This window comes from Anser brachyrhynchus (assembly GCF_964034855.1).
Source record: "Anser brachyrhynchus genome assembly, chromosome: 33".
Classification (NCBI taxonomy): Eukaryota; Metazoa; Chordata; class Aves; order Anseriformes; family Anatidae; genus Anser; species Anser brachyrhynchus.
Window position 1 is genome coordinate 171,648 of NC_137726.1, and position 17,505 is coordinate 189,152.

At 46.2% G+C, this 17,505-nt stretch overlaps 1 protein-coding gene across 1 annotated transcript; it reads right to left on the reverse strand.

Annotated features, from left to right (window-relative positions):
- Positions 1-299: 299 nt before the first annotated feature.
- On the reverse strand, positions 300-8,862 carry LOC308184459 (uncharacterized protein; the record flags this gene model as incomplete). Its single annotated transcript, XM_080571569.1, has 7 exons — positions 300-1,060; positions 3,180-3,200; positions 3,380-3,424; positions 5,635-5,973; positions 7,509-7,832; positions 8,685-8,747; positions 8,844-8,862. The coding sequence occupies 7 exons, from the start codon at positions 8,860-8,862 to the stop codon at positions 300-302; spliced, it is 1,572 nt and encodes a 523-aa protein (XP_080427695.1).
- Between the last annotated feature and the right edge of the window lie 8,643 nt (positions 8,863-17,505).

Here is a 17,505-nt window from a genome sequence, read left to right on the forward strand (position 1 = left end):
GTACACAAAACAAACAAACGAAAAAAAACACCACTGAATATTCTTCATTTCCCAGTCTGAAAATTCTTTTATTTCTGTAGGTTCTTAGAAAGCGTGGTGGCTGTCCCTGCCCAGAGACTTAGCAGCCTAAAGTCCAGGTCTTCCTAAAGAAATGGCTCACAGAAGGCTTAGCAAGCAGTGGTGAAAGCATATTTTATGAGCTAGCTATTCCGTATTAATTTGTTGGCGCATACAGTGCAGTCGGACCTCTGGCTCTGGATTTCAGTCATACATTAATCATGCATTCTCAAGATGTCCCTTCACTTCTCATCATCATCAAACCCCTGTGCTATTTGTAGAGGCTGAGTTTCAGGCTTTATTGCAGTGGAACCTGTTGAGAAGAAAGGAAGGAGCTTCACTTCCTGGCTGTGGCTACTACCAAAATTGAAAGTGTACAAAGCATTTTTCTGGTGGACATTGTAAAATGACAACTTCTTGGCAGGGATATCCAGGAAGATCCCAATCTTTCGTGGTCTACCACTCACAGTCAAACGGGTCCAAGGATCCGTGTAAACCCAATAGTCCTGTTCATTTGCCAATGCTACGGCCCAGAAGCCATTCTGAGGAGACAGAACCACTTCTCCTTTGCGTGTCACAGTCTCCTGGGCAACACCCAAGATCCAGTTTCTCCTCTTTCCAACATCCACTTCCCAGTAGCGTCTCCCAGATGCGTATCCTTCCTTTGCCAACACAAAAGCTTGGCAATCAAATCTCTCCTTATTGACTGGCACCATTCTGATCACACCAGTATCAGTCACACTCTTCCCATCTTCTGACACTCGCAGCCTCGGATGAGCTGTGTCAGCATCAAGGGTGACATCAACTGCAATAATCAAGTCATTTGTTAAGTAGTGAAGGGCAACAAGGTTACTGCTTTGAAACTTTCTCTTTGTTGAGCTTTTGTATTTATTATTCCCCTGCCATGCCTCGATCTCCACTCTGATGGGCCCTAGGAAGTTTCTCTGACCAGGATCCCTCCACCTTCTGCCATACCAGATCTCCTGTGTCCCACTATGGCACACTGAGAGAGAGGCCAACATTCAGCAAATTTAACACAACTCATAGAGACACTTCCCTGAAAATGGCATGTAGCTTCAAAGAGGAATGTAAGGAGATGATAAGCCTTTGCCTTAATCACTGAAACTGTATAAAGGTGACCAGAGGATACAAGGCATGTTTATGCACAGATCTTGTCTTTGAGTAAAACTAGGATCACAAAATCCTCTTGTATGAGAATGGGGAGAAATTCCATTGGTCAAGACTGGCACATACACTATGTTAGTACACACTTGGCAGTAGAAAAGCTTGAGCTAAACACCCTGAAATGAGCTTCTCCTTCTTTCAAAGTTCAACCCAGTTTCTTCCAGAGAAGAAATAATGTTGTCTTACATTCCAAAAGCAGTAAACAAAGGCCTTGCAGAGATTCCAGGACAGCAAATGAAAAAGAGAGATTCAGAAACAAATTTTGCTGTTTTTTTTTTTCTGTTAGTTTCAGAAATGTTACCTGAGAATGGCAAAAAATTAAAGAACTGCATTGAAGATCCAAATAGTGGAATTCAACAGGTTTTGTTTTCTTTTCTTACCTTTGTACCGTTGTGCATGCAGCAATTCTGTGGAAAACAAGAAAAGAATGCAAAGGGTGTCTTTCAGGAGACCAAGTGTCCAATGACCTAAATAACAGCCTATGCTGTTGGTAGAAGAACATGTTCTTCTACAGTAGTGTCTTTCCCACAGGTCAGAAAGATAATCAGAATGCCATATAACTTTCCATGGTAACGAAAAAAAATCAAGCGAGGAAACAACAACTGTTTACGTATAAGTCAGCCATAGATAATCAGGAAGTCCACAGTTTCTGTATAGTGGAGCCCTGCAGCACCAAAAAAAAAAGGTGAAGGACAGTCTACAAGTGGCTAAGGGGCACTTTGGCAAAGCCGAAGCTAAAGAACACCAGCTGGAACAGAGAGACTGGGGTACTGGCAGGCACCTGGAATAGCCCTCCTCATGATCTCCAAAGACTGTATCACCACACAGAAAGCTCATGGAGAAGCTGAAAGACACTTCATATTCCTTGGGCTCTGGGCAGTACAACATCAAGAGCCAACATTGGAAGAACCCCACTATCCTCCAGGCTGCTCACCATATCTCAGGGCAATGGCCCTGACTGGCACACACGGCCTGCAACATTGCTGCCTCTAAGACTACGACAGCCACTTGCCTCTGCTAGCAGTTAAGGTGCTGAAGGACATAGCAGCTCTCCTTGGCCAAACCGTTGCACATCAGAAGCTGCAGTAGCCCTAACACAGCACCACTAGACCTTCTAGCTGCCTCCCACTGGCAATTCAACCTGGCAGTTCCCTACAGCCCAGAGTTTGGCATTCACTTTCCTTGGTGCTACTTCCTCTCCTGAGGTGCTGCTTTAAGCCTTGACACAGCATCAAGATCATCGAGCTTTCACAAGGGAGCCCACTAAACGATGGGGTCCCAAAGGGTGGTTGCACACTGGAACAGGCTCCCCAGGGAAGTGGTCACTGCACCGAGCCTGTCTGAATTTAAGAAGAGATTGGACTGTGCACTTAGTCACATGGTCTGAACTTTTGGGTAGACCTGTGCGGTATCAAGAGTTGGACTTGATGATCCTTAAGGGTCCCTTCCAACTCAGGATATTCTATGATTCTATGATTCTATGAAATGGTATAAGACCATCACAGCATCTGCTCTGATTGCATGCTGGGACAAAAAAGAGATAAGGAGTGCCCCGTCCCTGATACATTCCTCCCTCCACTTTAGTGACAGTTTTAATCTTTCCAAACACATGCAGTCAGGGTCAATGAAAAATAAAAATAAAAGAAAAAAAATAAGGATTCAAAAATTAAACATTAAGATTATGGGAGCAAAGAGCTTTCTCCAAGCGAGTATCTCCAGTTTCTGCCAGGAATTGCACTCCACCCAAAGGAAACTGGGCTGCTCGGTGGACCAGGCTCTCTACCTCCAGATAACACTTCTCAGACTTCCCTCCACATTCCTTTCCCTCACTCTTGCTCTTCCATCAAAGACTCCTCCACACAGGAGCACTATACCGTGACCCAAAAACCTCCACATCAGCTGGCATGCTCGACCTCCAGGCAGATGGCCACACTCACCATTCTCCTTCTTCAGGGACTCTGCAAAAAAAGAGAGTGGGAAGGGAAGACACATTGCTTAGTATCCCGTCCCACAGAAGGACTGGTGGGCGAGCATGGGAAGCCTTCAGCAAGCCACACTCGTCCTCCACCAGCAACTGCACCCAGCCATGGCTTCCCCATGCACAGAGGCATGGGGGCAGTGCTCTGCACATACTCACCCTTCTCAGCATCCCCCTGCGCTCTGCCTTGTGCCTGCAGCTCCTCTGCAAAAGACAGGTGGGGAAAGGAAGAGACATGAGGGCTGTGCCAGGCAGGAGCTGCTGCCAGCAGGGGGAACAAGGGCTCCCTGGGCTCTGGGCAGTATAGCATCCGACCCTAATATTGGGAGAGTCCCAACCCACTCTCCTCTCTGCTGCTTCCCATACTCACCCTCTACCAGTCCCTGTGCAGAGGCAGGACTACCCTGGGCACTGAGGCATGGGACCGGTATCCCCACTAAAACCTCTCTACACTTTCTTTATGTCTCACACCTGGAGTGCATCCTGGCTGCTCCCTACTTCCCAGGGAACAGTGATCCCCTTCCCAGGTTTTGCTTTCCCTCACAGTCCCATGATTATAGCCTTGTCTCAGCTGCAATGCCATTGAGCTTTCACAAGGGAACCCACTCTGAATCAGTATCCTTGATGTTACAAGAACATCCCACCAGCCATGCCAAATGCACACTGGGGCACAGGAGATCCCAGGTGCCCAGGAGAGTCCCAGCCCTAGCACAGTCCTCATTCCACTATGGAGCTTGCTCCATGGGCATCCATGGACATTATACCCTGAACATGCACACTTACAGATGTTCCTCTGAGTGTTCACTGAAATGAAAAAACAAACAAACAAAAAAGTACCTCCAAGCTCCCTACTTCTCAGGGAATGCTGTTCTCTTCCCCTGAGGTTCTTTTTTCACCAGTTGACCTGCTTCACCAGTTATTTAGACAATAATTACAATCTATATTCTGAAGTCAACCCCTCTCTGATCTGCTATCTCCTGTCAGAAATTCCTACCATCCTTGCTGAATGCATGCTGTAGCAGGAGAACAGCCTTGCCTTGTAGGTGAGGACAACCCTTCTGTAGTCACCTCTCCCAGTCAGAGTGCTCTCTTTGGTCCATCAATTATGCACATGTCCTATATACTCAGACTTATCAATCCACTTGTTCTATTCCATTCTCCCTGCTTTGGTCTATGGTATCACACCCATCAGGACCATTTTTAACAAAGGACTGGATATTTTGTTGAAGGGAAGAAGGTCTGTGGGCAACTGTAAACTTGTCTTGCTTATAGTACCACCCCTGTTACACTGCTGTTGCCTCCTCTGAGGAACAGACTTGACTTTTACCTCTTAGAAAGGACCAGGAAGAGACAGGAGACAGTTCTTATTTCAATGCCAAAGCGACACAGCCTTACAGCATATTGTAGCATAAAACATGCAGATCGTGACCTTTCCCCCCGCTCCTCCCCCAGAAAAGGACACTTTGTTGGGTGAGATGGTGCAGGGAGGACAGAGTCCACAAATCCACACAAGGATTGATGCGTCACTCCTTATCCAATGGAAAAGAAGCAGAGCTGAGCCCAGGCTCTCTCACTTCAGCTCTTTCTCTGAGGTTTTCAGCCTCCTGTGGTAATTCCCTCTGTGAATTGTCCACCTTCCCATGGTCCAAGAGGGCAGAAGTCAGAACAACATTAAACTTCCCTTGCATTGGCTTGAATGAATTGCACGCCAATGGAATGCAGAAAACACAGACACTATGATCCTGCCTGATGGGTCTTTTAGTTAAAATGGAGAGTAGGAGTTGCCCTACTCCATATCTCCAGGCAGGTTTTATGGGCTGCAGGAGAGAAGACCCTATGTTGATGAGGACGATGAGTAAGTGAAAGGGAGAAACAGTAGTGGGATGTTAAGGTCAATGTTCCTAGAGCCCCAGCAATGACATGGATCACTGAGAGCTCATCAAACACACTACCTTCAAAGAAGAGGGAGAGAAGAAAGACCTTTACAACCTGCAGACACCACATCGACATTGGAACTGTCTCAATGGCGAGGGTACTTGGGAACACTCTCTTCCAAAAAAGGACTGTATTTCTCTAGCACATTCTAAGAGACCTTAAGGGCAAGCTCAATGGATGTTGTCTCTAAAGCATAATGTTGGCTTTTAGGGAGACAAAGGCCTTGTGATGTCTAACTATCTGCCCACCAATCAGAAGCAGTGAATGACTTCTGTATTTTGCTTTGCTTGTGCTTGCAGAATGTCTTGGCTTGCCTGTTAAACTGTCTATATCTCAACCCATGTGCTTTCTCACTCTCACCTTTCCACTTCTCTCCCCCATCCTCTTAGAGGAACATGAGGGAGCAGCCATGTAGTGTTTCACTGCCCACCAGGGTTAAACCACAGGTCAAAGGCTTGTTTGGGGATTGCTCTGCTCACCTAGTTTATTGTCGATCTCCAGCAGGTTCTCCTCAGACCAGGACCTTTTCGCTGCCTCCAAATCGTTGCTTATTTTGCCCTGCATCTCTGCCCTGAGGATCTCAAGGTCTTGCTTTCTAGATGCCTCAGCATTCTGCAAAGATGTCATCAGAGAGTGCATTTTTTCAGAGATTGCCTGGAGGGAAGTCTGGGTGTTGGCCAGTTCCTCCGGAGGTGGGGCTGCATGCTGTGAGGCTCCCAGTTGGCTCTGCAACTCAGCCAGCTTCTCACTCAGAATCCTCTCCACCTCCTCCCGCATGGAATCGAGCGCCCTCATGGTGTTTCTGTCCACGGTCCTTCCTGCAAAGGAAGAGAAGAGCCAGTGGGAAACTGATGCTGCTTCCTGGGAAGTGCGTCCTTATCTTTCTAAAAGTGGAGAGCACTTCCTCTTAGAAAAGTCAGAGAAAATGCTCTTCTCATTTCAGTGCAAAGGTGGACTTCTCAGTGTAGCACGAAAGGTTCCATTGCTGAGATGTTTTTTCCAGGCAAGGGATACTGATTGTGTTGGGAGGAGGGAATCCACACAAGGTCTGAGAGGGCACTACTTTGCCACTGTAAGAGAAGTGGGGCTTACCAAAGGACTGAACACTAGTTCCCTCTCCTACCATCTCTTTCTAGAGCTTTCAGTCCCACACAGCAATTCCCCCCCATTAGTGACTCCTTCCCCATAGTCCATGGGAAGCGGGCTCTGGATGGAGGAGGACAGAATGGAGAAGATCCTTCCACCTTCCAAGCCTTGGTTTGCATAGTTTTAATTCCAGAGGGACGGACAAGGAGGAGAGGCTCTGTGATCCTGCCTGAAGGCTTGTCAAAGTGCTGCTGGGTGGGATGGAGGGTAGGAATTGCTCCACTGCATCTCCCCAGGCAGGATTTGTGGTCCGTGGGAGAGATGACTCTTTGTTGATGAGCAATGGGAGTGAGAAAGAGAGGGACGGTATCGGAGCCTGGAGGTGGATGTTCCTAGAGGCCCATCTGGAATCCTGACCACTTGCAAGCATCATAGATAGACTACCAAACCAAATCCCTTTAAAGGGGAGGGAGAGAAGAAACACCCTTACCACCAGCATTCACTACCCTGTCATGGGGCTGTGTCAGTGGAGAGGGACACAAAACCTCTCCCTAAGAAAGGGCTGTCCTTCTCACTGCCATGGAGGAAACTCCGGAGACTAGCTCGTACAATGGTGTCACTGAAAGTCACTATTAGCCTTCAGGAGGCCATCGTGCTTTTGTCTGGGATAGGTTAATTGTCTTCATTGGAGCTGGTATGATGCTGTGTTTTGGATTTGTGATGAAAGTAATGTTGATAACCGGTGGACATTTTAGTTGTTCTGGGCAGTACTTCTACACAGTCAAGAGTGTCTCTGCTTTTCATCATGCTCTGCCAGGGAGGGTGCTGGCAGTGCCCAAGATGCCAGGAAAGAACACAGCCAGGACAGCAGACACCAGCTGCCCAAAGGGATCCCATACGACACCGTGTTCAGCAATAAAAGCGGGGGTAAAGAAGGAGGAAGGGGAGACATTCATAGTTATGGCACTGGTCTTCCCAGAAAATGCTACCTCTGATGGAGCCCTGCTTTCCTTGTGATGTCTAAAGATCTGCCCACCAATCAGAAGCAGTGAATGACTTCTGTATTTTGCTTTGCTTGTGCTTGCAGAATGTCTTGGCTTGCCTGTTAAACTGTCTATATCTCAACCCATGTGCTTTCTCACTCTCACCTTTCCACTTCTCTCCCCCATGCTCTTGGAGCAACATGAGGGAGCAGCCATGTAGTGTTTCACTGCCCACCAGGGTTAAACCACAGGTCAAAGGCTTGTTTGGGGATTGCCGTGCTCACCTAGTTTATTGTCGATCTCCAGCATGCTCTCCTCAGACCAGGACCTTTTTGCTGCCTCCAAATATTTGTTTATTCCACTCTGCATCTCTGCTCTGAGGATCTCAAGGTCTTGTTTTCTAGATGCCTCAGTGTTCTGCAAAAATGTCATCAGAGATTGCATTTTTTCAGAGATTGCCTGGAGGGAAGTCTGGATGTTGGCCAGTTCCTCTGGAGGTGGGGCTGCATGCTGTGAGACTTCCAGTTTGTTCTGCAACAAATCTGGCTTCTCATTCATATTTCTCTTCCACTCTGCCTGTGCCCTCGTGTTTTTGTCCACGGTCCTTCCTGCAAAGGAAGAGAAGAGCCACCGGTAAATTGAGATTGCTTCCTGTGAAGTGGGTCATTGTCTTTATAAAGGGGGAGAGCACGTCGTCTTAGAAAATCAGAGAAATATCGAGAGATGTTTTTTTTCAGGCAAGGGATACTGATTGTGTTGGGAGGAGGGAATCCACACAAGGTCTGAGAGGGCACTACTTAGCCACTGCGCACCAATTAGAAGCAGTGAATAACTTCTGTATTTTGCTTTGCTTGTTCTTGTAGCAGAGGTCTTGCTTTTTAAACTGCTTTTGTCTCAAGTTATGTACTTTCTCACTATTACCTTTCCAGTTTTCTCCCCTATCCTTTTAAAGGAACATGTTTAGTTCCTCTACAGTCTATCATATGTGTAGTGTTTAGCTGCCCACCAGGTTTAAACCACAGTATGAAGGCTAGATATTATATCTTAAACGTCCACACATTCCTCCTCTCTGACAATGCCTCACACCAGCTGCTAGCCCAGAAGGAGCAGCAAGTGCACAAAGAGAGCCGGGAGGGGGCTGAGGATGCTCGAGCCCTGTGTGCCCACTGAGCTAGAGCTGTCTGCATTGGACAGGGGAGACGTAACCTCTCCCAAAGTGTGGCCAGAGAGGTGGAAATGTCTGGAGAAGCCCTTATGAAGATGCCACTTCATAGAAAGCTGCCCTTGCTGGAGACCATCCCAGCCCTGAAGTAGAATCGGTGGAGCAGCACTGGGGGCTCTGAGGTAGGATGGGACCCCGGGAGACAGAGGAAGGGACCCAGCAGTGCCCTTCTAATTCATCCCAAGACAAGTGCACTGCTCCCAGCCTCTGCCTCCAGGCAGCGTAACCAGGCACTCACCTGCATGGGGAGTCATGTTCTTTCCACCAGGGACTGTAAGATGAGGAGCTGCAGAGACAGGAACTGCAAGAGAGTATAGGGTGAAAATGTTCACTGCTTCCCTGGGCAGAGGAAGACCCAGCCTTGTCTCATGCCCTACTCATCACAGGGAAGTCTCACCAAATGGTGAGACGCTCATCTTTACCGTACAGCAATGGAATGAAATCCATTGGAGTGAAATGGAGGGGGCTGAGGATACCCGAGCCCTCCGTGCTCAAAGAGCTAGAACAATTTAGATTGAACATGGCAGACTTCACCTGCACCAAAGCATGGCCAGAGAGTTTAAAATCTCTGGAGAAGCCCTTATGAGGATGCCATTTCTGAGAGAGCTGTCCTTGTTCGACACCTTCCTGGCTCTGTAGTACAAACTTTGAGAAACAGTGGAGGCTCCAAAGGAGGATGGGACCACAGAATGCAGAGAAAGAGACCCAGCAGTGCCCTTCTAATTCATCCCAAGACAAGTGCACTGCTCCCAGTCTCTTTGCCTCCATTTGCCTCCAGACAGCATGCATGAAGACAGGCTCTCACCTGCATGGGGTGTCATCATATTTCCACCTGTCACTGCCAGCTGAGGAGTTGCAGAGATGGTAAATGCAAGGGAGTATAGGGTGAAGAATGTTCATAGCTTCACCGGGCAGAAGAAGACCTGGCCCGGTGTCTTGCCATACCTGTCACAGGGAAGTCTCACAAAGGGGTGAGATGCTCTTCTTTACCATACAGCAATGAGGGAATTCTCACAGTGACCTGTTACCCCTCCCGGCATCCTCCTCTAAGCCCATTCTTTGAAAGCTTTCCACTCCCCACCACAGCTATACACTCTGCCCTTGCTGGAGACCTTCCCAGCAGTTACGTATGATCTCTGGAGCAGCACTGGGGATTTCGAGGTAGGATGGGACCCCAGGAGGCAGAGGAAGGGACCCAGCAGTGCCCTTCTAATTCATCCCAAGACAAGTGCACTGCTCCCAGGCCCTCTGTCTCCACACAGCATAACCAGGCTCTCACCTGCTTGGGGAGTCATGTTTTTTCCACCAGGGACTGTAAGATGAGGAGCTCCAGTGATAGCAACTGCAAGAGAGTATAGGGTGAAAATGTTCATTGCTTCCCTGGGCAGAAGAAGACCCAGCCTTGTCTCATGCCCTACTCGTCACAGGGAAGTCTCACAAAATGGTGAGACACTCATCTTTACCGTACAGCAACGGAGTGAAATCACACAATGACCTGTTACCCCTCCCAGCATCTTCCTCTGAGCCCATTCTTTGAAAGCTTTCCACTCCCCACCACAGCTATACACTTTGCTGGAGTAGGACGCACCTGACATCACTGAGGTGTGCCCCTAGGATAAAACCCATCCCTTCCCAAAGTCTCAGTGGACTCAGTCTCAGTCTGCTGCGGACTGGAAGGGCTTCTGTGGGGAGCTAACTCAGAGGAGTAGACTCAGAGGAGCTCACTTCTCTCCACAGCGATACATCCCACCTGAGATGTTCCCAAAGATGACTGCAGTCAAGAGGAGTGGGATGCTGCATACTTACCTAAATGCTGATGAATCTGTATTAGCTTTTGGACATCGCGGATCTCGGTCCCAAGTTCTTAGCATAATGTTCAAATGAAAAGAGATAAAAGAGGCAATTTAGCAAAGACCTTTCCCAAAGGAAGAACAAGAAATGATTAGCACAGCTTTTGGGGAAGAACATATGGCGTTGGCAGGAAACGTGGGCCTGATAGCAATGCCATGGGTTTGGACCAATGTTTCCTACTGTGGAGACCCACTCATGCTCTCAAGGCCATGAGGCTCTCTCAGCTGCCCCAAAGACCAAGTGCAGCATTCCATGGTCTTTGCTGGGAAGGTTTCAGGGGGCTCATGCTGCTCCTTTGTTTGAGGACACGCTTACGAGAAGTTCACAGGATGGTTTCCCTGTGGACCAGCTTTTGCTTTCAGGGAGTTGAAGGCCTGCTTGGGGATTCCTCTGCTTACCTAGTTCCTTCTCCATCTTTTTCACTGTCTTCACAGAAAAGGGTCTCTCCACTCAACTTCCTGCATCAATCCAAGTGTGCTCCTATTGTTTGCCGCCACTTTCGTTTCTGTGAAGAAACAACAATAACCTGTGCTCAAAGACATGGTCGTCTCTGTTCTGATGGAAGCTGATCTCTTCTGATTTCATAATTAGCTGATTATAAAATAAGCTCTTCTCCCAGAACTGCTCATCATGGTTCCTCTCCATGGCCTTCAGTTTCCATCACCTGTAGCTGGCTGGAACAGGCTCTGTCTGAAAAAAGGCCTACACTGGTCTCATCCCTCAGAGGCCACCCCCACATTCCCTGCAGGGGTGGAATTCCTAACAATGAATCAAACTCAAAGGATGTGTTTGTGAAATTGAATGTATGTGTCTGTATGTAGGCAACTGGTATGGAGCCATCTCAGAAGAACCTTCTCTGTGTCATGTCTGAACTCTGATTCCCTGATATGTGCTTTGTGCAACCTGCAGGGGAGGCAGGAACTCTGGCTTCCGTGAGATATTTCCTAAAATACACCACTTACATGTCATAACATCAATTTTCCAGACAGAAAAGGCAGCACAGAATCCAACCTAGTTACAGCATGAGATGGGAAGGCAAATTTGAAAGAAAGCCAGTCCCAGAGGACAGCACAGTCCCAGAGGATGCTATTTCAGAAACTTCCTCAATCTAAAGAACAAGTGATGAAAGTGTACAATGTATGCATATGAGCAAACACAGAAGAAACAGGGCTGCAGCTCACAAGTGTAATTTTATTGAAGGGAGGAAGAGGAACCCTGAAGAGGAGCCTCCAGAGTCCGGGTCTCGTGGATTATTGAGTCAGACCTGCCAGGCTCCTGAGGAGGTCTCCAGTAAGCAAGGGCCTCCCAAAAGATGCCAGACCCCCATGGTAGAGATATGAACTGCACCCCTGCAGGTGAGTTAGTGGCTCTGCTTGCTCGAGCATGTAACCCTCTGCACACAGTCCCAGGAAGGACACCCTGAGAAACATGTTCTCCCCATGGAGATACTTTAAGTCCCACGCCCAGAGACAGAAGTCCTCCTCTGGGCAATTAATGCTCAAAGTAACCATGACAGGAAAGAGCATGACAGAGGTAAGATATTTCCCATCTCAGTATTTCTGAAAGCAACAGAAACTCCCACAAACAGCTGACAAAAAGACCTGAAAATAACTTTGTGGAAACACAGTATCAAGCACAGTATCTTCTTCTGCAACCAGAGTTCCCACCCTGAGCAAGTGAAACTTGTCTGCAAGGTGAACTGACACTTGGAGGGAGAAATCCCCTATGAGAAATAGAGGAAAGAGTTGTTCCCCTCATTGATTTTGCATTCATGCCTTTCCATGCCTTGGCTTACTTTTTGTCATGGACAAACAACCTATGATAGCAAGTGTGTGTGTACTTCTGATCGTCTTTCTTTTCACTCTTTCATTTCATTTTCAAACCCGAAATTGAAAACGTCTTGAAATCCAATATATATAAGCACTAGATATGCTTGAACACAGCTAGTGAAAGCTGTATTCCTTTAAACTTCTTAATAATTAATCAAGTTATTTATTTATTTTCCCAATATTTATTTTTATATATTTATTAAATATTTTATATATTTATTAAATATTTTATTTTTTTCATCTTTCATTTCACTCTTTCGTTTTCATTTTCAAACTTGAAATTGAAAATGTCTTGAAATCCAATATGTATAAACACTAGACATGCATTAACACAGCTAGTTAAAGCTGTATTCCTTTAAACTTCTTAATAATTAATCACAGAATCACAGAATCGTCTAGGTTGGAAAAGACCTCCAAAATCACCTAGTCCAACCTCTGACCTAACACTAAAAAGTCCTCCAATAAATCATATCACTAAGCTCTAAATCTAAACGTCTTTTGAAGACCTCCAGGAATGGTTCCTGAACCACTTTCCTGGGCAGCCTATTCCAATGCCTAACAACCCTTTCAGTAAAGACGTTCTTCCTAATATCAAGTTATTTATTTATTTTCCCATAGCCAGAAAGGAAGAGCAAAGGTAACCTAGCACACTCTACATTTTCAGGGATTTTTTTTTTTTTTCCTGGAAACAGTTCAACAGAGAGATACATTCTTAAAGAATAACTGTGGATATATACAAAAATGCAATAACGTACCTTCAGAAAATCCTCATCTCATCTGTGTCTCTCCTGAGCTGACTGCCTTTCACTTGCAGTATGACGGCGCAGTCACCGGCAGCCTTCAGTGCCCTTGGACTTTACACAGTTACAGGGAAGAAGGCTCTAAATAAAATGTTGACACCTTGGCACCTGACTGGCAGAAGAGTTTTTATCACCCTTGGAAATCTCACCCTTGGATAAGATTTAGTGTTGTGACTCTCTTTAAGGAATGCCTACAGGCAATCTGAGGAAGAAAGGTTGCAGGACATACATGATGTGTGTGCTTGGAGTTATCTTGAATATGCCTCTGGTACAGATAACATGTGAAAGGCTCCTACCCAAAGAAGACCGGTCCCTAAGAGCAAGATAGCTGTACTTTTGGGAATGGCTTACCCCTCTGATATCACTGCAGGAGACAAATTACTTTTTGAAAAGAAACCTCTTTATTGTGCATTGTTAGGGATGCCTCTGCTGGCCAGATAGGGCCATATCTGCCTTTTTCTATTGTTCCCTTTACAGAACCTTGTAGAACATTCACTGGTGAAAGGGACTTTTTAGATTCAGAATAATTTGTGAATCAGGTCTAAGAAGCTTTGTCTTGCCTATGCAAGAAGTGATTTCCAGTAGTAGCATGTCAGCAGCTCTGTTCTAGATGTCCTCCATAAATAAGAGAAGATTGTGCTCTTTTGAAACTGACATGAGTTGCCACTTGTAATGTTTTATAGCCCTATCTGAAATCTACTGGTATTTATTGCCATATCATACTTCCTCTTGAGGAACTATTTAAAGTACAAAAGTCATTTGTAAGTCTTATCAGGATTTCTTAGATTTTTTTTCCTGGACTTTTGATGGTAATTTTATGAAATATTAACTTGTGTTGTGGATTAGTCTGTCAGGCAGTTAAGCAACAGAGAGTCATTTGCTCCGTCCCTCCCTGAAGTGAGACAGGGGGGAGAATCTGGAAAAAGAAATGCAAAACTCATGAGCTGAAATGATGTTTAATAGGAAATAAAAGAATGACGGAAAAAAAGTGATGCACAAAGTAATTGCTTACCACCAGCCAGCCCCCGAGCAACTGCAGCCCCCTTGGACAACTCCCTCCAGATTACATTGTTCAACATGATGCTGCCGAATATCCCTTTCATTAGAGCTTAGTGATATGGTTTAGTGGAGGACTTGTTAGTGTTAGGTCAGAGGTTGGACTCGGTGATCTTGGAGGTCTCTTCCAACCTAGATGATTCTGTGATTCTGTGACTGGGCCTGATCGCCTGATTGCCCTGCAAGTGCCGTGTGATGGCACTCAAGATAATCTGCTCCATGAGCTTTCCCAGCACCGCGGTCAGACTGACAGACCTGTAGTTTCAGGGATCATTTCTCCAGCCCTTCTTGTAGATGGGTGTCACATTTGCTAGCTGCCAGTTAATTGGGACGTACCCTGAGAAGCAGGACTGCTGATAAATGATGAAAAGAGGCTTGTTGAGCACTTCAGCCACCTGGCTGTGCACCCTCAGGTGGATCCCATCTGACCCGATAGACTTGCGTACATCTCAGTGGAGTAGCAGGTCACTAACAGTATAGTTGGAGATTCTTCTCCTACTTCTTCTTCTATCTCTTCTTCTACTGTCACCAACAGTAATGATTGGAGATTCTTAAACAGCCCAATGTAGGAGATCACGTTCTAGAGTATCTAAGGAACCTGAAGGTGCGCAAGTCCATGGCACCTAAGGAGATGCATCCACGAGTCCTGAAGGAACTGGCAGATGGAATTGCTAAGCCACTGTCCATCATATCTGAGAAGTCGTGGCCATCCAGTGAAGTGCACACTGACTGGAAGAGGGAAAACAAAGCCAAGACCTGGGGATCTGCAGGCCTTTCAGTCTCACCTCTGTGCCTGGCAAGATCATGTAGTAGATACTCCTGGAAATTATGCTAAGGCATACAGAAAACAAGGAGGTGATTGGTGACATCCAACGTGGCTTCACTACAAGCATATCGTACCTGACAAATCTGGTGGCCTTCTGCTGTGGTATTACAACACTGGAGGATAGAGGAAAAGCAACTGAGCAACATGAAGTTCAACAAGGCCGAGTGCAAGGTCCTGTATCTGGTCTGGGGCAATCCTAAGTACAACTATACAGGCTGGGTGGAGAATGGATTGAAAGCAGCCCTGATGAGAAGGACCTGGTGGTGTTGGATTATGAGAAGCTTGGTGTGAGCTGGCAATGTGCACTTGCAGCCCAGAAAACCAACCGTATCTTGGGCTGCATCAAAAGAAGCATAGCCAGCAGGTCATGGAGGGGATTCTCCCCCTCTACTCTACTCTTGTGAGGCCCCACCTGGAGCAGTGTGTTCAGCTCTGGGGCCCCCAGCACAAGAAAGACACAGAAGTATTAGAACAAGTCCAGAAGAGAGGATGTTGGGGAAGATACCATTGTCAGGGGAGATACCATTATGAGGGAATATACCATCATGATTCGACCTCCTGACTCCTGGGATCAGTCGACGGGTTGAGCCTTTCTTTCCTCCCCCCCCACATTGGGATGCCTTTGGGTGCGATTTGAACACTTGGTTGTATTGTGTGTCTCTGTGGAAACTTAGAAATCTCTATAGAGTCTTTGTGTCTTTTAACGCGTTAATTTCCAGGCTGTGCACCTGTGTATTTCATGCATGCTAGCTTGCTTTTGCAGACAGTAAATTATCGCTGGCAATCCAAAGAACCTGTGTATCTGTTGCTGTAATAAATTTCACTTCACTGCATTATTCCTAGCCGTGATAGTTCTCGTTGAATGCGACTAGAGTAAGGGTGGTTATACGTTATTGGTGAATCCGTGACCGTGGTAGTTCAGTGCTCTGAATCTGACCAGACCCATATCAGTTAATGCGTCATTGGTAAATCTGTGATTGTGATAGTTCAGTACCCTGAATCCAACCGGACCCATAATGGTTAATCAGCTACATCACTTAACGCGACAGGCCCCCCGCACAAGAAAGTTTTGGATCTATTAGAGTAGGTGAACGGGAGGGCCATGAAGATGATAATAGGGCTGGAGCAACTCTTCAGCCTGTAGAAATGAAGGCTCTTGTTGTGGCTTCTCAGGACTTAAATGAGCAGATGGTTATAGCACAAGGGGGAATAGTTTTAAACTAAAAAAAGGGGAGATTTAGTTTAGATGTTTGGAGGGAATTAGATGGGAAGACTTTGGAAGAGGTTGCCCAGTGAAGCTATGGATACATCATCCCTGGAAAAGTTCAAGTCATGCTTGGATGGGGCTTTGTGGGAAGTGTCCCTACTTATGTCAGGGGGGTTGGATGTAGGTGAACTGTTTTTCACTTAATCCTGTTACCTGTAATGGAAGCTGTGCCCAGTTTTTGGCTTTGAAGTTTCTACAAGTTTTTGCCACAGAAATGACAGATTACAGAAAGGTTGATGTTAGCAGGGGTGTCTGGAGGTCATCTGGTCAAAAGCTGGTGCTCAAGCATGTCCACGTAAAGCAGAATGAGGACCATATCTTCATAAAAGGTTTGTTTGAGGTCAGGTTGGATGCGGCGCTGGGCAAACTGATCTAGTGGGTGTCATCTCTGCCCTTGGCACAGGAGCTGTGACTTGATGAACTTTAAGATCCGTTCCAACCTAAGCCATTCTCTGATTCAATGCTTCTATGATTGCCTGAGCTGTAACATTGCATCTGCTTTGCCACCCATAGCAAGCCAGAAAATACCACAGGTTGCAACTGCCATTAATCTAAAATAAAATTGTTTTTTCCTACTTGCAAAAGACTTCCCATTCAAACCAGTTTTTCTTGGCACTAGTTTATGTTTATGAGATTTTAATTAGCACTCTTAATCTAGTGCTTCCCAGCATCATCCTTTCAGATATCTTCAGTTCCTTGCTTACCACTGCTTCTTTGCTTCCAATGTGTGTCTTCACTGCTTTGACTCTGACAGTAAATTTAACTTTCATAAAAATGACCAGTAACCAGGCTTGGTTTTTAATGTCAAAACCATTGTGGGGTTTCAAATGTTTTGAGAGGTAGGTGATTTCTGGCCACTTTGCCATCATGGTCTGCCAGGAGTTAGGTCTGATCAAAAGGATTCTCAGCTTCCTGACATCTGACTGTGTGTGCAGTGCATCCTGGGCTCATGATGAACTTGCCAGGAGAGAGTTCTAGCAGGAGAAAGCCTGAACAGAGAGGAAGGGAAAGATATTCTCCTTGTGCAGGAAGCTCTTCTGAAAACTGTGCATGGGATAATTTGTACAGGCATTGTAAATTGTCACTGTTCTTGCGGATGTATTCATTGTCTCTTGATGAGAGAAAAGGATTAAACGCATGAATCTAGAAATGGCAGGAAGGACAGGAGAGCTTGAGAGCAAACTCATTGACGTGGAAAATGGACTCGAAAATGGAGGATATTCATACTTTTCAAATTCCCCTGAACGTTATTTGGACTGCATCCCCAAACCAGGGGTGTATGACTGTTTCACACCCTTTCCAAATGAAAGGGGTTTCTGCAGCTTCTTGAGAAACACTGATGACAAGTCAGGTAAGTCGCCTTCAGGAAGCAGAGCATACTTGCAAATGACATAGAAGGACCTGCCATGACTGGTGACCATCTAGAAACA